A 23,488-nucleotide genomic window follows, 5' to 3' on the forward strand; every position below is an offset into this window, starting at 1 on the left:
CACACACAGACACACAGGCGTGGACACAGACACATACTTATACATGCAAACATGTAAGTATATACACTCACACACACAAGTGAACAGGCACACACAGACACACACACACACACACAGACATTGCATTGCAGTCATGTCCAGTCTATCATGATTACCTTTCCTACTTTCAAAATACCAATCACCTTCAGCGTCTTTTATGCGAAATCAGACACCAGGAGTCATTCAAGTGTGATTGGTGTCTTTGAACTAAGCAATGGACACATACATCTTCTATCTTCTATACCAGCATTACAGATGTAGGACTTTCCTGCAATGCAGGACATTTAAAACATGTAGTGTATTTGAGGTTTAAAAAGGCTTCTGAAGTTTGTCATTTCCACTTTGACAATTCAGACTTAACTTTCCCTTACAAAAAATGGATCAACCCCGAACAAACGTTTATTAATTATAATCCACATAAGAAATTATGTTTCCTGTTGCTGCAGGAGATCTTTTTCTGCGGTGGCAAACTGACGTATATTAAAATCCTACATCTGCATGATTACACAACACTGATAAGAGTGTGTGTCTGACAAACAGAACAGAATAATCCTAATGGACAGTGTAATATCTACAGAGAGTCTTCAGGCTACGTCCCAAATAGCACTCAATTTCCTTTATAGTACACTACTTTTGACCAGAACCCTATCGGTCTTGGTCAAAAGTAGTGCACTAAATAGGGAATAGGATGCGATTTGGGACAATGTCTTCAGTCTGGAACCCAGCGGGGCTAATCGACTGTTAGAGATAAACGATGGACTTCATTAAAGCCTCATTTAAAGTTGACGTCATCCATCCTCTGTTTGTCTGGAGATGGAGACGTATGCAGAGTATTTACATAGAGAGGACAATGCTGGAACAGCAGAATATTGGCACCTGCTAACTCTGACAGAGATTTGGCACACACCCACACACACACACACAGACACACACATACACACAGAGAGACAGACGCACAAACACACAATATTCAAGAACGAACATGAAATGAAAATGTGTTAAGGTTAAAAAAAAGCTATTTGTCTTACCTGCAGTTTGACCTTCAGCGCATCAATGTTCAACACTTTATTCTGAAAGATAAAAGGACAGAAAAAAATAATATGTTTTCAAACAGAAAAACATTGAACAGAACAGAATATGTCCTTTGATTCAGATGGAGCTCTTGGCAAAACAAGGACAACATTTGGATTACTGTTAAAAGAAAGTGATGCTTATATAACAGTATGAAGATCCTTGCTTGGAGACAACATGCTATGAAGTGAAATATTCTTGGAAGTATTTCCTTTTATTTACATGCTCAGGGTGTGTACGTGCCCCCCTCACCCCACCTGGTTGACTTTGATCACTGCTATCACCAGAATGACTGTACTGGCTCAGACCGTACGGCTCACAGTCACACTGCTGCCTGGCTGTTACACAGTGTTTCATCACATCAACCCTCAGCCATGGCTAAGCAGTTTTGGCCAACACTGCTATGACAAACACACGTCGGCATGTGAGCACACACACACACAAGCATGCAGGCACGGGTACACAAAAGCACGCAGGCGTGGGTACACACGTCATGCTGTTGTGCATTCACACACACACACTCTCACACACAGAGTGAGTTACAGGGCATTGGGGGGTCACAGTCAAGGCTACCACATTGTGTCTTGATCATTTGGTTGGGCCTGTATGGGGCAAGTTACAGTGTCCTGTAGCAGACAGACAGTCACACCTAAATGGCCAGGTGTTAATGTTACTGCTCTGCTGTTAAACTGTCTCTATGGGGATATGACTGTTTTACAGTTACCGGGAGACTGTATGGAGCAGCTGTTCCACAGCACGATGATAGGACTGGCCACCCCACATAGCCTGGCACCAAGATAGCATTGCATGTGCTGTATTCCGCCGTAAGCAAACAAGAAAACGCTCAACCAGAGGCGGTACTCCTAGTAGCCGGGGACTTTAATGCAGGGAAACTTAAAACAGTTTAACCTCATTTCTATCAACATGTTAAACGTGCAACCATAGGAAAAAGATCTCTGGACAACCTATACTCCACACACAGAGATGCATACAAAGCTCTCCCTCGCCCTCCATTTAGCAAATCTGACGATAATTATATCCTCCTGATTACAAGCAAAAATTAAAACAGAAAGCACCAATGACTAAATAATAAAAAAGTGGTCAGATGAAGCAGATGCTAAGCTACAGGACTGTTTTGCTACCACAGACTGGAATATGTTCCAGGATTCCTCCAATGGCATTGAGGAGTACACCACATCAGTCATTGACTTCATCAATAAGTGCATCAATGACATCATCCCCACAGTGACCGTACGTACAAACCACAATCAAAAACCATGAATTACAGGCAGCATCCACACTGAGCTAATGGCTAGAGCTGCAGTATTCAAGTACCGGGACTCAAGCCCAGAAGCTTATAACAAATCCCACTATGCTCTCCGACGACCCATCAAACAGGCAAAGCGTCAATACAGGACTAAGATCAAGTCGTACTACACCGGCTCTGATGCTCGTCAGATGTGGCATGGCCTGCAAACCATTAGACTACAAAGGGAAGCACAGCCGAGAGCCGCCCAGTGACACGAGCCTACCAGACGAGCTAAACTACTTCTATGCTCGCTTCGAGGCAAATAACACTGAAACAAGCATGAGAGCACCAGCTGTACCGGAAGACTGTGTGATCATGCTCTCCACATCCGATGTGAGTAAGACCTTTAGACAGGTCAACATTCACAAGGCCGCAAGGCCAGATGGATTACCAGGACGTGTACTGCAAGCATGCACTGACCAACTAGCAAGTGTCTTCACTGACATTTTCAACCTCTCTCCTTGTCCGAGTCTGTAATACCAACATGTTTAAGCAGACCACCATAGTCTCTGTGCCCAATAACACTAAGGTAACCTGCCTAAATGACTACCAACCTGTAGCACTCATGTCTGTAGCCATGAAGTGCTTTGAAAGGCTGGTCATGGCTCACATCAACACCATTATCCCGGAAACCCTAAACCCACTCCAATTTGCATACCGCCCCAACAGATCCACAGATTATGAAGTCTCTATTGCACTCCACACTGCCCTATTCCCACTTGGACAGAAGGAACACCTATGAGAGAATGCTATTCACTGACTACAACTCAGCATTCAACACCATAGTGCCCTCAAAGCTCATCAATAAGCTAAGGACTCTGGGACTAAACACCTCCCTCTGCAACTGGTTCCTGGACTTCCTGACGGGCCGCCCCCAGGTGGTAAGGGTAGGTAACAACACATCCTCCATGCTGATCCTCAACAAAGGGGCCCCTCAGGGGTGCTTGCTCAGCCCCCTCCTGTACTCCCTGTTCACTCATGACTGCACAGCCAGGCACACCATCATTAAATTTGCTGATGACACAACAGTGGCAGGCCTGATCACCGACAACAACAAGACAGCCTATAGGGAGGAGGTCAGAGACCTGACTGTGTGGTGCAAGGACAACATCCTCTCCCTCAAAGTTATCAAGACAAAGGAGATGATTGTGGACTACAGGAAAAAGTGTGAAGGTGAACGGAAAGGCTCTGGAGCAACGAACCGCCCTTGCTGTCTCTGCCTGGCCGGTTCCCCTCTTGCCACTGGGATTCTCTGCCTCTAACCCTATTACAGGGGCTGAGTCACTGGCTTACTGGTGCTCTTTCATGCCGCCCCTAGGAGGGGTGAGTCCTTGTGTGGGTTGAGTCACTGATGTGATCTTCCTGTCTGGGTTGGTGCCCCCCCTTGGGTTGTGCCGTGGCGGAGATCTTTGTGGGCTATACTCGGCCTTGTCTCCGGATGGTATGGTAAGTTGGTGGTTGAAGATATCCCTCTAGTGGTGTGGGGGCTGTGCTTTGGCAAAGTGGGTGGGGTTATATACTTCCTGTTTGGCTCTGTCCGGGGGTATCATAGGATGGGGCCACAGTGTCTCCTGACCCCTCCTGTCTCGGCCTCCAGTATTTATGCTGCAGTAGTTTATGTGTCGGGGGGCTAGGGTCAGTTTGTTATATCTGGAGTACTTCTCCTGTCTTATCCGGTGTCCTGTGTGAATTTAAGTATGCTCTCTCTAATTCTCTCTTTCTCTCTTTCTTTCTCTCTCTCGGAGGACCTGAGCCGTAGGACCATGCCTCTGGACCTCCTGGCATGATGACTCCTTGCTGTCCCCAGTCCACCTGACTGTGCTGCTGCTCCAGTTTCAACTGTTCTGCCTGCGGCTATGGAATCCTGACCTGTTCACCGGACATGCTACCTGTCCCAGACCTATTATTTGACCATGCTGGTCATTTATGAACATTTGAACATCTTGGCCATGTTCTGTTATAATCTCCACCCGGCACAGCCAGAAGAGGACTGGCCACCCCTCATAGCCTGGTTCCTCTCTAGGTTTTGGCCTTTTTAGGGAGTTTTTCCTACGCAACGTGCTTCAACACCTGCATTGCTTGCTGTTTGGGGTTTTAGGCTGAGTTTCTGTACAGCACTTTGAGATATCAGCTGATGTACGAAGGGCTATATAAATACATTTGATTTGATTAGTATACTACCTGTGGTGTCAAAGGTTGTTGAAAAGTGTGTAGCAGAACAACTTATTGCCCACCTTGAAGGCAGAATTCAGTGTGTCAGAGTGAGCAATGAGCTGTCGCCCATCTTAGCTATGATGTGTGTGTGCCCCAAGGGTCAATACTGGTGCCCCTCCTGTTCAGCCTGTACATTAATGATCTGCCTTCTGTCTGTACTGGGTCTGAAGTTCAAATGTATGCAGATGATACAGTGATATATGTGCATGCAAAGAGCAAACAACAAGCTGCACAAGAACTCACTACTGTAATGGTCCAGGTTACAAAGTGGCTCAATGACTTGTGTTTGTATCTCAATGTGAAAAAAACGGTTTGCATGTTCTTCACAAAGAGGGCAACAGATGCTACTGAGCCAGATGTCTATGTGTCAGGGGAGAAGCTCCAGGTGGTATATGATTTTAAGTACCTTGGCATCATACTTGATTCCAACCTCTCGTTTAAAAAGCATGTGAAAAAGGTCATTAAAATAACCAAATTCAACCTAGCTAATTTCTGATTTATACGAAATTGTTTGACTACAGAGGTAGCAAAACTGTACTTTAAATCTATGATACTCCCCCATTTAACATACTGCTTGACAAGTTGGGCCCAAGCTTGCTGTACAACATTAAAACCTATTCAGTCGGTCTACAAACAGGCTCTCAAAGTGCTTGATAGGAAGCCCAATAGCCATCATCACTGTTACAATCTTGTGCAATACACCGATGCATGTCTTGTATTCAAGATCCTAAATGGCCTGGCTCCCCCTCCACTCAGTATTTTTGTTAAACAGAAAACCCAAACATATGGCAGCAGATCCACAAGGTCTGCCATGAGAGGTATAGTTAAGGAAAAGCACCTTTAATAAATCCGCTTTCTCTGTGAGAGCTTCCCATGTCTGGAATACACTGCCATCAGACACACAACTGCACCACATATCACACTTTCACAAAATCTATGAAGACATGGCTAAAGGTCAATCAGATTTGTGAACATAATCCCTAGCTGTGTATTGCCGCTTTCCATGTTGTCTGTTGTCTGAAGCTTGTGAGGTGTGGAAACACTGTTGCTTTTATGAATTTTGTCTTGCTGCTTTTTATTCTATGTTGCTCTGTCTGTATGCTACGTCTTTCTTGTCCTATGTTGCTCTGTCTGTATGCTATGTCTTGCTTGTCCTATGTTGCTCTGCGTGTGCTCACTGCTCAATGATTATCTATATTGTAATTGTTTTAAATAACCTGCCCTGTAAAAATAAATAAACTTGTACATACTACCTCAAATAACCGGTTTTTACTGCTTCTCTTTAATTACTTGTTAGTTTTATCTCTTATTCTTATCAGTATTTTTTGAAACTGCACTGTCGGTTAGGGGCTCGTAAGTAAGCATTTCACTGTAAGGCCTGTTGTATTCAGCCTGTTGTATTCGGCGCATGTGACTAATAAAAATGTATTTGATTTGATCCTGAAGATGAAACGCTTCTGTCAGTTGGATGCCTATGCATTCCTCGGGTGTGTATGAGAGTACCTTTTGTGTTTATAGATGCCTGTGAATTGATCATTACCTATTCAAGTCAATGGGTCTGTGATGTATGGACGGTCGGCCATATTGAGTGTACACATGAGGGTGTAGTTAAACCGCCGTGGTCTTAGGTGCTTTTCCAATTCTAGAGTTTCCATGGAAGCAACCCCCATGCTGTGAGGTGAACCTGAAACTAATGTTCTGACACTAATTATATCTACAACACTGTGAAACTCTATAATACGGTGCAGTCATTTACATGAATCACCTAGATTGCATTCAAGCAGGCATTAGCCAGACATAATTAAATAACGAACACTTTAATTACCACTAGCCAAACAGGGCTGATTATATCATAACACTTAATGTTTCTGAGCTGGGAGAGAACAAGAAACAGAGCAAGGAGAGACTTAAATCTATACCTGTCCCATGTCATAAAAATGTAGTGCAAGGAGTTTAATCAGGGCAGCAGGTAGCCGAGCGGTTAGAGCGTTGGGCCAGTAACCGAAAACACAAGGTGAAAAATCTGTTGATGTCGACTTAACCCTAATTTGATACAGGGCGCCATACTACTATGGAGGACCATGTAAAACAACACATTTTACTGCACCTATCTGGTGTATGTGACAATACAACTTTTTTATGTGGCGAGAAGAAATTCCTAGCCCTAGTACTTTCTGCAAGTGTTTGGTTTTCTTACTAATTCTCCTCAGCTTGTGTAACCCAGACATACATGAGGGTAGCTGCCATGTTGGCTTAGTGCTGTGCCAACAAGTCTGGAGGAAATGGACCTGTGTTTGAGATAACACACCCGTGCACACACACACACACACACACACACGCGCACGCACACACACACAAACAGAACATAGGCACACACATTCACACTCCTTCCTCTAAAGCATGAAACACACCAAGAGTCTCACTGCCGATAGACTGCTGAGAGGTACTTATCACAGTGGTAGACCGTTCCTTCTCTTGCTAGAACAAAAGCAGTACCTGCTGTGTGCCGAGACCGGCTAGCGACGAACCTACCGATTCTACTTGTAGATTCGCAATGCTCGTCAGTCACCAACAACTTGACCATGAGCCAATCAGAGAGTGCAAAAATGTTATCTGTACAGCCAGGCACACTTCATATACAATGAAGCTATGGGATGGTAGCTAGCTAAGTGCACAGACGTAATGCACACATCACTTAATACTTCCTCAAAGCTAGCTAACTACTGTAGCTAGTAATGACATTATAATTAAATCACAATGGATTAGTTCGTTTCCATGAAACAGCTGTCTACGTTAGCTGCCGAGTTTGTGCAGTGTCCTTAGCTAGCTAGCTAATTGTTGTGCTAGCTAGTGAATATGCTAATGTTAGCTACCTAGCTAAACATTTGGCTACGGGCTGGCAGTATGGATTATGAAGAGTGAATTCAATTGTCTCTTCTTCATCTTGCTAAGAAGTTATCTAGCTGTGGTCATCTAGCTAGTATCAAAAAGGGCTTTCTAGCAAATCGCAACATTAGCGCAGATAGCTTGGAATACGCACGGATATGCATTGCCAAGCAACGCCACTGTCACCTTCTGGTTTGGAGTATTTTAACAAGGTTGAGTGGCTGACGACTTCCAAGCTCTTTGCTGTGTGAACACAAAAGAGATTGACTTCCGACAATCTGTTCAGCGGTGCTAAGTACTATCGGTTGGCAAATGTTTGATAATCCTACCGCTGTCTGATCCAATGCAGCCATTTTTATCTCAATATCAAATCATTTCTGGGTAACAATTGTGATTGTTTTCAAATCAAATATAGTGGTCACATGAGTCGAATACAACAGGTGTTGTCACGCCCTGACCATAGAGAGCCCTCGGGGTTCTCTATGGTGCAATAAGTCAGAGCGTGCCTAGGGGGGGTTTCTAGTTATTATAGCTCTATGTTGGTGTGTGAGTATGGTTTCCAATTGGAGGCAGCTGAATATCGTTGCCTCTAATTGGGGATCATACTTAGTGTGTCCCTTTTCCCACCTGCGTTGTGGGATATTGTTTTGTTTAGTGCCTATGTGCGCTACGTTCATTAATTCTTTGTTGTTTTGAAGTTTCACTGTAATAAATATGTGGAACTCTACTCACGCTGCGCCTTGGTCCGATGTATTTATATAACGATCGTGACAGGTGCAGGCTTTACCGTCAAATGTTTTCTTACGAGCCCATCCCCAACCCCAAAAATATTAGCTAAATAAAAAAAGGAAAAGTAACAGTAAAATAACAACAACGAGGCTATATATAGACATGGAGTACCAGAACCAAGTCAACGTGCAGGGGTACAAGGTAGTTGAGGTAATTCAGTACGTACAGTTGAAGTCGGAAATGTACATATGCCTTAGCCAAAATTACTGGTGTCATGCACAAAGTAGATGTCCTAACCGACTTGCCAAAACTATAGTTGCACCAAGTGCATGTAAACTTCCGACTTCAACTGTACATGCAGCTAGGGGAAAAAGAGACAAGGCAATCAGGATATAAAATAAACAGAGTAGCAGCAGTATGTGAAGAGTGTGAAAGAGTGAGAAAGTTTGTCTGTAAGTGTGTGTGTGGTATCAATATCTGTGTGTTTTGTGTGTGTGAGCATATGTAGTGTGTGTGTGTGTGTGTGTGTGTGTGTGTGTGTGTGTGTGTGTGTGTGTGTGTGTGTGTGTGTGTGTGTGTTGGAGTGTCAGTGTAGTATGTGTGGGTAAAGTCTTGTAAGTGTGCATAGAGCCAGTGCAAAAAAAGGTGGTCAATGCAGTAGTCCAGGTAGCCATTTGATGAACTGTTCAGCAGTCTGAACGGTAGAAGCTGTTTAGGGTGCTGTTGATTCCAGTCTTGGTGCATCGGTACTGCTGGCTGTCCAGTAGCAGAGAGTCTATGACTTGTGTGGCTGGAGTCTTTCACTATTTTTAGGGCCTTCCTCTGACAACGCCTGGTATAGAGGTCCTGGATGGGAGGGAGCTCAGCCCCAGTGATGTACTGGGCCGTACGCACTACCCTCTGTAGCGCCTTAGAGTCAGATGCCAAGCAGTTGCCTTATCAAGCGTTGATGCAGCCAATAAAGATGCTCTCAATGGTGCAGCTTTTTAGCCTCCTGAGGAGGAAGAGGTTTTGTCGTGCCGTCTTCACGACTATGTTGGTGTGTGTGGACCATGATAATTCCTTAGTGAAGGGGACACCGAGGAACTTGAAGCTATAGACCTGCACCACTACAACCCTGTCAATGTGGATGGGGGCTTGCTCGGAGCGCCTTTTCCTATAGTCCATAATCAGCTCCTTTGACTTGCTGACATTGAGGTAATGTCACACCCTGATCTGTTTCACCTGTCTTTGTGCTCGTCTCCACCCCCCTCCAGGTGTCGCCCATCTTCACCATTGTATTTATACCTGTGTTCTCGGTTTGTCTGTTGCCAGTTCGTTTTGTTCGAGAAACCTACCAGCATTTGTTCCTCTGCTCCTGTCTGTTTCTTGCTCCTGTTTCCTAGTCCTTCCCGGTTTTGACCCTTCTGCCTGCCCTGACCCTGAGCCTGTCAGACATTCTATACCGTGCCCCACCTCACTGGATTATTGACCTCTGCCTGCCCTGACCCTGAGCCTGCCAGACATTCTATACCGTGTCCCACCTCACTGGATGACTGACCCCTGCCTGCCCTGACTCTGAGCCTGCCAGACATTCTATACCTTGCCCCACCTCACTGGATTATTGACCCCTGACTGCCCTGACCTTGAGACTGCTTGCCGTTCTGGACAGATGCAGGTAGAACATGTCCCGGTTCTGGAAGGCATTCTCTGGATGACTGACCCCTGCCTGCCTTTGACCTGTCATTTGCCTGCCCCTGTGTTAGAAATAAACTTTTGTTTCTTCGACACTGCCTGCATCTGAGTCATACCTGACATGTGATAGATAAAGGTTGTGGTCTGGCACCACACTGCCAGGTATTTGACCTCCTCCCTGTATGCTGTCTCACTGTCGTCGGTGATCAGGCCTTCCACCATCGTGTTGTCTGCAAACTTAATGAGGTTGGAGGAGTCGTGCGCGGCCACAGTCGTGGGTGACCATTATGAAAAATGTAACATGTTCTACCTGTAGCCATGCCGTCACGAGATTACTATCCACAATCACAAGAAAATAAGCACCCCATAACAACCCTTGTCCAGTACAAAACATTTAAAACATGACTATACCATTACTGTACTCCAACACCGATCAATAGCTACCCCAGTCTCCAGGCCCACCCACCGATATATAATGCATGGGCTTGACCTCCCCCAGAACAGCATGCCCTTTCCCTCAGTCTTCCTCTTCACCTGCTTCATGCATTAATCAGAAAGGGGCCTAATGCCAAACCTCACAAGATAATAAAACCAGAAAGTCAAATTAAATCAAATGTCATTGGTCACATACACATGGTTAGCAGATGTCAATGCAAGTGTAGCAAAATGCTTGTGCTTCTAGTTCCGTCAGTGCAGTAATATCTAACAAGTAATCTAACAATTCCCCAACAACTACCTAATAAACACAAATCTAAAGGGATGGAATAAGAATATGTACATTGAAATATGTGGATGAGCAATGGCCGAGTGGCATAGGCAAGATGCAATAGATGGTATAAGATACAGTATATACATATGAGATGAGTAATGTAAGATATGTAAACACTATTAAAGTGGCATTGTTTAAAGTGACTAGTGAGTCTATGTAGGCAGCAGCCTCTCTGAGTTAGTGATTGCTGTTTAGCAGTCTGATGGCCTTGAGATAGAAGCTGTTTTCAGTCTCTCGGTACCAGCTTGATGCACCTGTACTGACCTCGCCTTCTGGATGGTAGCGGGGTGAACAGGCAGTGGCTTGGGTGGTTGTTGTCCTTGATGATCTTTTTGGCCTTCCTGTGACATCGGGTGCCTGGAGGGCAGGTAGTTTGCCCCCGGTGATGCGGTGTGCAGACCGGACCACCCTCTGGAGAGCCTTGCAGTTGAGGGCGGTGCAGTTGCCGTACCAGGCGGTGATACAGCCCGACAGGATGCTCTCAATTGTGCACCTGTAAAAGTTTTTCAGGGTTTTGGGTGACATGCCAAATTTCTTCAGCCTCCTGAGGTTGAAGAGGCGCAGGTGCGCCTTCTTCACCACACTGTCTGTGAGGGTGGAACATTTCAGTTTGTCTGTGATGTGTACGCTGAGGAACTTCAATCTTTCCACCTTCTCCACTACTGTCCCTTCGTTGTGGATAGGGAGTGCTCCCTCTGCTGTTTCCTGAAGTCCACGATCATCTCCTTTGTTTTGTTGACGTTGAATGAGAGGATGTTTTCCTGACACCACACTCCGAGTGCCCTCACCTCCTCCCTGTGGGCTGTCTCGTCATTGGTAATCAAGCCCACTACTGTTGTGTCGTCTGCAAACTTGATGATTGAGTTGGCGGCGTGCATGGCCACGCAGTCATGGGTGAACAGGGAGTACATGAGGGGGCTGTGCATGCAGCCTTGTGGGGCCCAAGTGTTGAGGGTCAGCGAAGTGGAGATGTTGTTTCCTACCTTCATCACCTGGATGCGGCCGGTCAGAAAGTCCAGGACCCAATTGCACAGGGCGGAGTTGAGACCCAGGGCCCCCAGCTTGATGATGAGCTTGGAGGGTACTATGGTGTTGAATGCTGAGCAGTAGTCAATGAACAGCATTCTTGCCCTGTCCCTCTTGTCCAGATGGGATAGGGCAGTGTGCAGTGTGATGGCGATTGCATCGTCTGTGGACCTGTTGGGGCGGTATGCCAACTGAAGTGGGTCTAGGGTGGCAGGTAAGGTGGAGCTGATATGATCCTTGACTACTCTCAAAGCACTTCATGATGACAGAAGTGAGCGCTACGGGGTGATAGTCATTTAGTTGAGTTGAGTTGAGTTGAGTTGAGTTGAGTTATCTTTGCCTTCTTGGGTACAGGAACAATGGTGGCCATCTTGAAGCATGTGGGAACAGCAGACTGGCATAGGAGTGATTGAATATGTCCGTAAACACACCAGGTCTGTGCATGCTCTGAGGATGCGGCTAGGGATGCCCACTGGGCCAGCAGCCTTGCAAGGGTTAACATGTTTAAACGTCTTACTCACGTCGGCCACAGAGAAGGAGAGGGGGGGCCCTCAGTCCTTGTTATCGGGCCGCGTCGGTGGCACTTTATTAACCTCAAAGTTTGTCTGGTAGGAATACCTTGGTGTTCGTGACGTGGCTGGTTTTCTTTTTGTAGTGCGTAATTGCCTGTAGACACTGCCACATACGTCTCGTGTCTGAGCAGTTGAATTGCAACTCCACTTTGTCCATATACCGATATTTTGCTTGTTTGATTGACTTGCGGAGGGAATAACTACACTGTTTATATTCGGTCATATTCCCAGTCCTTTTTCCAGCATCTCCATTGCACTTCCTTCTAAACTAATTTACCGAGTCAGCGTATAAATCGATGTTATTCTCTGAGGCTGCCCGGAACATTTCCCAGACCGCCTGTTCTCAAATTTGCTTTGTTAATCTTAAGTCTACCCCCTCCTTTTTCGAACATTCTGTTAAAAATCGCGCAACTTTTCAGCGTCCTGCTACTCATGCCAGGAATATAGTATATGCATATGATTAGTATGTGTGGATAGAAAACACTCTGAAGTTTCTAAAACTGGTTAAATCACGGCTGTGACTATAACAGATTGTGTGTTTCATCGAAAAGCGCAAGAAAAACTGCTCTCTGAAAGCTAAAAATAATTTCCATGCGTCACTTTCATGGGTTGTTAAAAGGGCACAAAATTAATTATGGACCTGCATGCAATTCCTACAGATTCCACACGATGTCGCCATTGTCGTCATTTTCCAGGGACTTTTTTGTTGGTAAATCCAACTAACTGGATTCAATTTCTTCCGGTCTCCAACAGGATGTTTTGAATGTGCACATTGGCAGCCATTGATTTGAAGACGAGGAGCTATTGAATATACATCGCCCTGTAATCATTTTGATAGATTATAAACGTTTACTAATACCTAAAGTTGGATTACAAAAGTATTTCGAAGTGTTTTGTGAAAGTTTATCGTCGACTTTTTTTAATTTAAAAAAATTACGCTGCGTTTTAAAGCGATGTTTTTTTCTGAATCACAGAGCTTCCATAGAAAGCTATTTTGGGTATATATGGACCGATTTAAACGAAAAAAAGACCCAATAGTGATGTTTATGGGGCATATAGGAGTGCCAAGAAAGAAGCTCGTCAAAGGTAATGAATGTTTTATATTTTATTTCTGCGTTTTGTGTAGCGCCGGCTAAGCTAAATCTTTGTTTACGTCGCATTCAGGCATTTTGGGGTGTTGCATGCTATCAGATAATAGCTTCTCATGCTTTCGCCGAAAAGCATTTTAAAAATCTGACTTTTTGGCTAGGTTCACAACGAGTGTAGCTTTAATTCAATACCCTGCATGTGCATTTTGATGAACGTTTGAGTTTTAACGAGTACATTTAGCATTTAGCGTAGCGCATTTGCATTTCCAGGTGTCTACTTGAGACATCTGCGTCTCAAGTAGGAGCAAGAAGTTAAAATCCCCAGCTACAATAAATGCAGCCTCAGGATATATGGTTTCCAGTTTACATAGAGTCCAGTGAAGTTCCTTGAGGCCGTCGTGGTATCTGCTTGAGGGGGTATATACACAGCTGTGACGATAACTGACAATAATTCCCTTGGGAGATAATATGGTCGGCATTTGATTGTAAGGAATTCTAGGTCAGGTGAACAGAAGGACTTGAGTTCCTGTATGCTGTTATGTTACACCATGAGTCGTTAATCATGAAGCATACATCCCTACCCTTCTTCTTCCCAGAGAAACATTTATTTCTGTCGGCACGACGCATGAAGAAACCTGGTGGCTGTACCGACTCCGACAACATTTCTCGAGAGAGCTATGTTATCGTGAACAGAGAATGTTACAATCTCTGATGTCTCTCTGTAAGGCAACCCTTGCCCTAATTTAGTCCACCTTGTTGTCTGGAGACTGGACATTGGTGAGTAGTATACTTGGAAGCGGTGGGCGGTGTGTACGCCTTCGAAGCCTGACCAGGAAGCCACTCCGTCAACCACTTCTGCGGCGATGTTGTTTTGGGCCGGCCTCTCGGATTAGATCCAATGTCTTGGATGGTGGTCAGAACAAAGGATCCGCTTCGGAAAAGTCGTATTCCTGGTCGTAATGTTGGTAAGTTGACGTCGCTCTTATATCCAATAGTTCTTCCCGGCTGTATTTAATAACACTTAAGATTTTCTGGGCTAACAATGTAAGAAATTATACATAAAAAAATGAAATACTGCATAGTTTCCTAAGGACCATCTCTGTCGGCGGTCAGAGGTCAGTGGGTGTGTGCCGGGGTCACCTTTGAGGTCACCATGGTGATGTTAGAGGTCACTGGGTCTCTGATTATATTATCTTTTGGGTTTATCGCCCAAAAAGGTAACTGTCCCTTTGGACCACTTAAAATAAAAGGTGAGCATAATGGGGGAGAAAACAAATATTGAAGGGAGAGAGAAAAAGGCATCGGAATATTGAAACGTAATAAAATGGTGGTTTGTTTCCAGATGAACCATTTGAATGACTTTCTAGTCTATCATCCAGATTCGTCTCCATCTCAGCAAGTAGAGGAGAGGCACATCATTCAGTTGGCACAGCAATCTAAAGTTAATGAAACAGACATCACTGCAGTTATAGTAACACCTAAGAGACCGCTACATCCAAGCTGCTTATAGTTCCAGATGAGAAAACACAGAGACTCATCTGTTTTGAAGTCTCTTCAGGCCATATAGGCTATTCAGCTTGCTGTATTTTGGTGTCAATTACCACTAACAGAGATTGATGTGACATTTACCATGGTATTACTATAGTCTGAGACAGAATGGCTGTGTGTGTGTGTGTGTGTGTGTGTGTGTGTGTGTGTGTGTGTGTGTGTGTGTGTGTGTGTGTGTGTGTGTGTGTGTGTGTGTGTGTGTGTGTGTGTGTGTGTGTGTGAACCTTACGTGTGCTGTAGCTGTAATGGGAAATTCCAGGTGAACCAAAAGGAGAGCAGTCGTTGATAAAATCCATCAGAAATCGATCCGGTTAATTACAAGTTGCAACAGGGAGATCCCACCAGAACAGAAGCAGAGAAAATATCTAACAGGCCTTCTCTGAGAAGGCCTTTATATATTAATCACACAGCACTGAATGTTCTGTAAACACCTGCCCAAGAGGCTCGTAGGAAGTCACAGCATCAGCTGCCACAGAATCCCACAGTTTCACAGAGACATTATCAGTGTGCCTTCGGCTCAGTCTGGCGTCAAACTTGAACTATAAGAGTCAACACTGGCAGACATTTGATACTGGCAGTCAAACAGGTCAAATGGTAGAACATCAGTACTTAGTTACAACCGATAACTGTAGACTAAGAAGGGGAAACAATTTAATTAAATATGGTACTTAACCATATCTGGTTAACTTCCTTCCCCCATAGGGAATGTGTCTTCCCGCACATCCAATCATGTTTATTACATATCAATCCATATCCACAGTAAATCAAATATAGGAAATCATTTATCAAATCATTTCAGATTACAGTAGTAGATCAGTGACACTAATCTATTTAAAATCGGGGCAAAGCTGGCAGGTTAGATTGGTTAGGCGATCAATTAACGAGCCTGTGCATAGTGCCTGCTCCTCTCACAGAGGAAATGATGCAGTGACCCTCTCTCTCTGCGCTTCTCCCAGGAACGATTAATCATCAACGATCACATAATAATGATATCAACTAATCATCACGAACCACGGCAGCCTGAGCTGGATGAACCCTTTTTCCATTTTCTCTCAGCATCGGTCCTCGTCATTATGGACGTAGCCGCATTCAGATGAACATTTATTTCAGACCAGAACGGTCGGACCTAGAACAAAAATGTCTAGTATCCAAACACCACGAGGCCACTGTGTTCTAGCCTGAGTCTAACCGTGTATCATCTCTCCCATCTGGCCTTGAACCCACCAAAGACCCCCATCACGCCTCCATGTATGTACTCTGTGCTCTGGTCTGATTCAATTTCCTCTTCTGATTGAATCTGAAAGGAGTCTGGAGGTTGACGTCTATTCAGTCTTATTGAGTTTGGGCTCTGTGTGTGTGTGGGTGGGGGAACGGTGTTCTATAGTAACAGTGCAAAACACAAACGAGTCTGATGAGAAGCCAGAAAATGCAAGGACCTTAGCTAAGGGGTACAGTGTGGGGTACTGGAAGGACCTTAGCTAAGGGGTGCAGTGTGGGGTACTGGAAGGACCTTAGCTAAGGGGTACAGTGTGGGGTAATTGAATGGGACGGAGAGAGCTGGAGGTGTCGTGAGAGGGTTCTCACATACATAAGGTCAGATGAAAGCTTCCCCTGCAGATTCCCTCTAGCACTGTCCTCAGCAGTTGAAATCAGTCTCACTGTCTACTTGCAGTCCATGCAGTTCTCACACCTGTCTGAGGCGGCCAGTTCTCCTCTCTCTCAGGTTCCTACCCCTCAGCCCTCCTCAGAAGTAATAACGGCCTAATGAAGTCTCATAGGCATACAGTGTTCAGGGCCAGCATACCATCCACCCAGGACAACACACTCACCTTCATAAAACAAAGTGTCCTGTCAGATCAGAGGGGAGTGTGTGTGTGTGTGTGTGTGTGTGTGTGTGTGTGTGTGTGTGTGTGTGTGTGTGTGTGTGTGTGTGTGTGTGTGTGTGTGATTGGGGGTGAAACAAACAGACAGGCTCAGCGGGTGTTGTTGTTGTCAGCACAGATGGCAACCCGCGGGCGCCCAAACACAACAGCGTCCTCCTCAGGTGGCAAGGACCGTTGAATTAATGACACATGGGCACAGGGGGCAGGAGGTGGCACACACACAACAACAGGGACACACACACTAAGGCAGCACGATAGGGGTATAGGGGTATAGAAATGCCATGGCTCCCTGGTTTCTATGCCAGACTCTGCCAGGATGTGTTTGAGTCATGTTGTCACGCTGGGTACCCCTCTTCAAAGAGAGGATTTGACACATTCTTAACTGTAATGTCTCCTAAAGCCAGACTCTGTGCTGATCCCTGTGACTCACTGACTGGCTTTGCTGACACCAATTATGACAAGTATAGTACCTGGAAGTGGAACTGAAATAAAGTATTGCAAAACAAAGGCGGTGGTGACAAATATGTAAAATAGTCTTAATTCACAGCATGACGGACAATTCCTGGTATAGCTAAGCTCTGTAAAAAAAATGCCTAAGTATTAGATTCCAAATGCATCACATCTCAGAGAGGCAGAAACATGCTTTCACAACAAAAATACAATGATAAACTTCTAACATAAGCTTTAGCAACAAAATGTGTAAAGTAACTTCTTATGCATGTTCTTCCTCCTCCGGTTCAACCATCCTCCCCCAGGGACAGTGTACACGTCACCTGCCTGATGGTAGGATGTGGCTTGTCAAACGTGTTGTTTGAAGGCATTCCATTGAACAGAGCATTTGCCAGGTGGCAATGTCTTACTGCTGTGCCACCCTGAATGCTAACCACCCCACAGAGTCCCAGTCTGGAGCCTTCCTGGAGTCCATGGAGGGGCAACCCACCTCACCCCACAGATCTGAGCTTAATGCCAGGCTTCTCATCCAGATGGCTCCCCTAAACTCTTACCCTTACCCTTATCCTGCCTAAAAGAGATTGGTAGCCATTTTTTAGTCTGGTATTTATATAGTATTTGAAGAGATTCGGATTGGAAATTAGCTTAACGATCTTTAGCGCTCACTTGTTTTAATAGTGTACAAGCTGCTGTATTTTAAGACTATAAATATAAATGTAGAAGAAAAACACAAGGAAATATATGTTTATTGCGTATATAGGTTTATTGCGTAATATAGCTTCAACCACAGATAACAATCCCAATCAATACTTCAACACACAGAGGATCCGGCCAGCCAGCCAACAGTACTACAACCAGTTGTAGTACGCGTACGCCTCACATGCACACTTAACAGAGAGACCGTTGTCAAGGTAATGCAGCCATAACGGTCTCTGCGGCTCAAGGAGAGCTCGAGGAATCACATAACCAGGACGATAATGGGGTTCTAAAGGAGGGATAAACATGGTGGGGGAGGGCCATCGCTCTGTGTGTGTGTGTGTGTGTGTGCAATAACAACCCCCTGAGTCACCCCTCTCAGGCCAAACCTCTATTCCAATAGAACCTCTTTGCCTGTCCATTACATGTAACAGTAAGTGAATTATATAAAGGAATACATTTGCATACACCAACAACAGGAGCAGAACAGATCAGAAGAATAACTAATATGGAAAGATGGAAAGTCGAATAGTAATGAATGCTTACGCAACCACATCGAAAGCTTGGCCTCAATTTTCAGCATGTTCTAGTGTTTTCTATGTCGTGATAAGGGAGTGTGTTTTCCTCACATCTCCAAAGCTCCCCTTCATGTGAAATGAACATTTACAATCCCTCAGTGCGTAGAAAGTGAGTAGTGTTTGTTTGAGACTTCATAAATCAAGTCTAATCGAAGTATGTGGACACCCCTTACAATTAGTAGATTACACTATTTCAGCCACACCCGTTGCTGACAGGCATATAAAATCGAGCACACAGCCATGCAATCTCCATAGACAAACATTGGCAGTAGAATGGCCTTACTGAAGAGGTCAGTGACTTTCAACATGGCACCGTCATAGGATGCCACTTTTCCAGCAAGCAATAAGTCAGTTTGTGAAATTTCTGCCCTGCTATAACTGCCCCGATGAACTGCAAGGGCTGTTATTGTGAAGTGGAATTGTCTAGGAGCAACAGCGGCTCAGTCGCGAAGTGGTAGGCCACACAAGATCACAGAACAGGACCGCCGAGTGCTGAAACACGTAGCACGTAAAAATCGTCAGCCCTTGGTTGCAACACTCACCAGCAAACGGCCTCTGGAAGCAACGTTAGCACAATAACTGTTCGCCGGGAGCTTCATGAAATGGGTTTCCATGGCCGAGCAGCCACACACAACCCTAAGATCCCCATGCGCAATGCCAAGCGTCGGCTGGAGTGGTGTAAAGCTTGCCGCCATTGGACTCTGGAGCAGTGGAAACACGTTCGATGGACAAATCTGGGTTTGGTGGATGCCAGAAGAACGCTACCTGCCCGAATGCATAGAGACAACTGAAAAGTTTGGTGGAGGAGGAACAATGGTTTGGGGTTGTTTTTCATGGTTCGGGCTAGTCGCCTTAGTTCCAGTGAAGGGAAATCTTAACGCTACAGCATAAAATGACATTCTAGATGATTCTGTGCTTCCAACTTCGTGGCAACAATTTGGGAAGGCCCTGTCCTATTTCAGCATGACAATGCCCCAGTGCACAAAGCGAGGTCCATACAGAAATGGTTTATTGAGATCGGTGTGAAAGAATTTGACTGGCCTGTAGAGAGTCCTGACCTCAACCCCATCAAACACCTTTGGGATGAATTGGAACGCTGACTGCGAGCCAGGCCTAATCGCCCAACATCAGTGCCTGACATCACTGATGCTCTTGTGGCTGAATGGAAGCAAGTCCCTGCAGCTTCCATAGAGGAAAGCATACCCAGAAGATTGAAGGCTGGTATATCAGCAAAGGGGGGACCAAGTCGACAATAATGACCATGATTTTGGAATGAGATGTTTGACGAGAAGGTTTCCACATACTTTTCCACAGAACAGCCTGTTTCCAGACAAAAATACAAATAAGTTGGCAAGACAACACACACAGATCCGGGACCAGGCTACAGAACAATGTGTCTGCAGAAGGAACAGTCCGTCTACACAGAGACAACTCAAACCTCCTCCCAGACAGACAGACAGTAACTGCGATAGCAGAGATCGATTAATGACAAGGCCCATCCGAGCAGCATGAGCACAAACCAGGGCGACAAGGACAACTATGTGATGGTGAAGAAGTAGAGGAGGAAAATCAAGACGGTGATGATGTTGATGACAATGACAATGATGACAACAACGATGACGGTAATGCTGATGAAGATGGTAATGATGCTAATGTCACGCTGTCAGCCACAGTGTATAAAGTCATCTTCCCTTGAAAGCAGCAGCTCCGAGGGCCCTGAGCTGTCTCCAGTACAGCCTTCACACAGAGCACAGAAACCACATTAGATCATTCTGTAATCTAAAAAGATATGACATTCTCCATGCTTGCAGTACATGTTACATGAATAGAATGCAGTGAAATATGGTCATACACATACAAACCGAAAGAGGTTCTATTGGACTAAAGGTTTGGCTTGAGAGGGGTGACTCAGGGGGTTGTGATTGCACACACACACACACACACACACACACACACACACACACACACACACACACGGGAGAGAACATGTTATTTATTTTTACTATTTTCTACATTGTAGAATAATAGTGAAGACATCAAAATCAAAACTATGAAATAACACATATGGAATCATGTAGTAATCAAAAAAGATTTAAATCAAAATATGTTTTATATTCTTCAAAGTAGCCACCCTTTGCCTTGATGACAGCTTTGCACACTCTTGGCATTCTCTTAACCAACTTCACATATACTGAGTTCGCACATATACTGAGCACTTGTTGGCTGCTTTTCCTTCACTCCAACTCATCCCAAACCATCTCAATTGGGTTGAAGTCGGGTGATTGTGGAGGCCAGGTCATCTGATGCAGCACTCCATCCCTCTCCTTATTGGTCAAATAGCCCTTCTACAGCCTGGAGGTGTGTTGGGTCATTGTCCTGTTGAAAAATGAATTAGTCCCACTAAGCGCAAACCAGATGGCATGGTGTATTGCTGCAGAATGCTGTGGTAGCAATGCTGGATAAGTGTGCACTGAGTTCTAAATAAATCACTGACAGTGTCACCAGCAAAGCACCCCCAAACCATCACACCTCCTCCTCCATGCTTCACGGTGGGAACCACACATGCGGAGATCATCTGTTCACCTACTCTGCGTCTCACAACGACGATGTATCTGTTACTTGAACTATGTGAATAATTTATTTGGGCTGCAATCTGAGGTGCAGTTAACTCTAATGAACTTGTCCTCTGAGGCAGAGGTAACTCTGTGTCTTCCTTTCCTGTGGCGGTCCTCATGAGAACCAGTTTCATCATAGTGCTTGATGGTTTTTGCGACTGCACTTGAAGAAACTTTCAAAGTTCTTGAAATTTTCCACATTGACTGACCTTCATGTCTTAAAGTAATAATGGACTGTTGTTTCTCTTTACTTATTTGAGCTGTTCTTGCCATAGTATGGACCTTGTATTTTACCAAATAGGGCTATATTCTTTATACCACCCCTACACACAACTGATTGGCTCAAATGCATTAAGAAGGAAATAAATTCCACAAAGTAACTTTTAACAAGGCACACCTGTTAATTGAAATTGAAATTCCAGGTGACTACTGTGCCTCATGAAGCTGGTTGAGAGAATGCCAAGAGTGTGCAAAGCTGTCATCAAGGCAAAGGATGGCTACTTTGAGGAATCTCAAATATATTTTATATTTTGATTTGTTTCACACTTTTTTTGGTTACTACATGATTCCATATGTGTTATTTCATAGTTGTGATGTCTTCACTATTATTTCTACAATATAGAAAATAGTAAAAATAAAGAAAAACCCTGGAATGTGTAGGTGAGTCCATAAAGTAGCCGATTGGTTGTCTGCTTCATTGGTTTGGCTCCTGGAGCACCGCGGCAGCAGATCAATAGTGTGTGACAGAGCCTCTTGGGCCAAGGAAGGAGTTACGGAAGTGTGGACGTGATTAACTAGACTTGTGGGGACCAGAATTTGACCAACTTGGGACATTTTGTTAGACACCACAATGTCAAATCCTATTTCTAGGGTTAGGGTTAGTTTTAGAGTTAGAGCTAGAGTTAGGTTTAAGGTAAGGGTTACGGTAAGGGTTAGGGTGTGCCGGTGTGTATGACTGTGTGTGTGTGTGTGTGTGTGTGCCTTTATATAGACCATAGAACACAAACTAATTGTGTAGCCATGCAGCATGAAAGACTGTGCTCTCTAGGGTCAAGCTCTGTAGGCTACTGACAAGGACATGATGGACCCTTTTAAAAAGATTGTAGGTCTATACTCATTATGTGTTCTTTGTATCCTCTGTGTGTGTGTGTGTGTGTGTGTGTGTGTGTGTGTGTGTGTGTGTGTGTGTGTGTGTGTGTGTGTGTGTGTGTGTGTGTGTGTGTGTGTGTGTGTGTGTGTGTGTAGAATACCATGTTTTGTTTGCCTGTGTGTGTTTCTGGTTAATGTTGTTTTGTAAATGTATATTTGTCTGGGTGCACTTGCACACCTGCACAATCACAAAACAAGACACATTACTTCAAAACAAATGCCTCTAAGCATCTTGGTCTGAAAGGAAATGGAATCCCCCAGAGCCAGGCAGAGCATGAAGGACACCATAAACCTGCGGGGTGCTCGAATCCCCATAACTCCTCTCATACGCAGCACGAACAGCAGATTAATGACAATCTGAGAATGAGGAAATGATGAGTCTCTCATTTTACTGAGGTTCTGGTTGTGATAAAACACATCCAGAGATACAGTATGTCACAGCGCAGATAACAACCCCCTTAACATAGTGTGTGTGTGTGTACATGCGAACATGGCATCGACCAGCCAGTTTATTACAGCTATTTATTTTCTCGACAGACGTTTTTATTGCATGTGCTGCACTTTTACAAGATGTATTAAACCCATTTATTGCACAGAATAATAGGGCTTTGTTCAAAAAGCCTAAACACAACATAAACAACAACCTTGAAGTACCAATAACCACTATCCTTCTCAGTAGATACTGTTAACAGACTATATGTTCAAGTCGTTGCTGTTGTTTGAGGAACTGTAACGGCCACAATAAAAAGCCTACATTTATCATCAAACAATTCCATTCCCTCCTCCACTCGGAGAGTTGTTCAAATAATAGATTCTCCAGTATCATTTGGAGTTTGATTTCCTATTGATTGGTCCTACCTAGACTACAATGACTCAGCAGAAGCCTATACTTCAGAGTGAAACGCAAACTTTAAAGTGAGCAATTTGTTTTCAATTCTATTCCCGTCTCCATCTCTTCTCCCAGAGGAACGGGTTAACGGCTCAGTCTAATTGTGCCCACAACACCTCAGACTGCCACACTGCAATTACCCCTGTCCCTGTGTGGTCACTGGTCAGCCTTGTCACGCTACACAACACACACAGAGGAGGTGTTGTGGCTCCGCCGGCATCCACGCTGGCTGCACAGCTCCTTTAATGATTAACTGGTGTACTGCTGCTATGAGTTACAGGACTCGAGGCTTGGGGGCTGGAA

The 23,488-nt window shown here is 44.7% G+C and overlaps 1 protein-coding gene across 1 annotated transcript in view; it reads right to left on the minus strand.

Moving 5' to 3' along the window:
- Positions 1-23,488, minus strand: part of LOC139367468 (ras-related protein Rab-26) — a 127,759-nt gene that overhangs the window by 76,493 nt on the left and 27,778 nt on the right. Inside the window, exon 3 of the mRNA XM_071105681.1 lies at positions 1,068-1,109. Coding sequence (XP_070961782.1) covers positions 1,068-1,109 — 42 coding nt within the window. The remainder of the gene's footprint in view (positions 1-1,067; positions 1,110-23,488) is intronic.

The sequence above is a fragment of the Oncorhynchus clarkii genome, chromosome 16 (genome assembly GCF_045791955.1).
Source record: "Oncorhynchus clarkii lewisi isolate Uvic-CL-2024 chromosome 16, UVic_Ocla_1.0, whole genome shotgun sequence".
Taxonomy (NCBI): domain Eukaryota; kingdom Metazoa; phylum Chordata; class Actinopteri; order Salmoniformes; family Salmonidae; genus Oncorhynchus; species Oncorhynchus clarkii.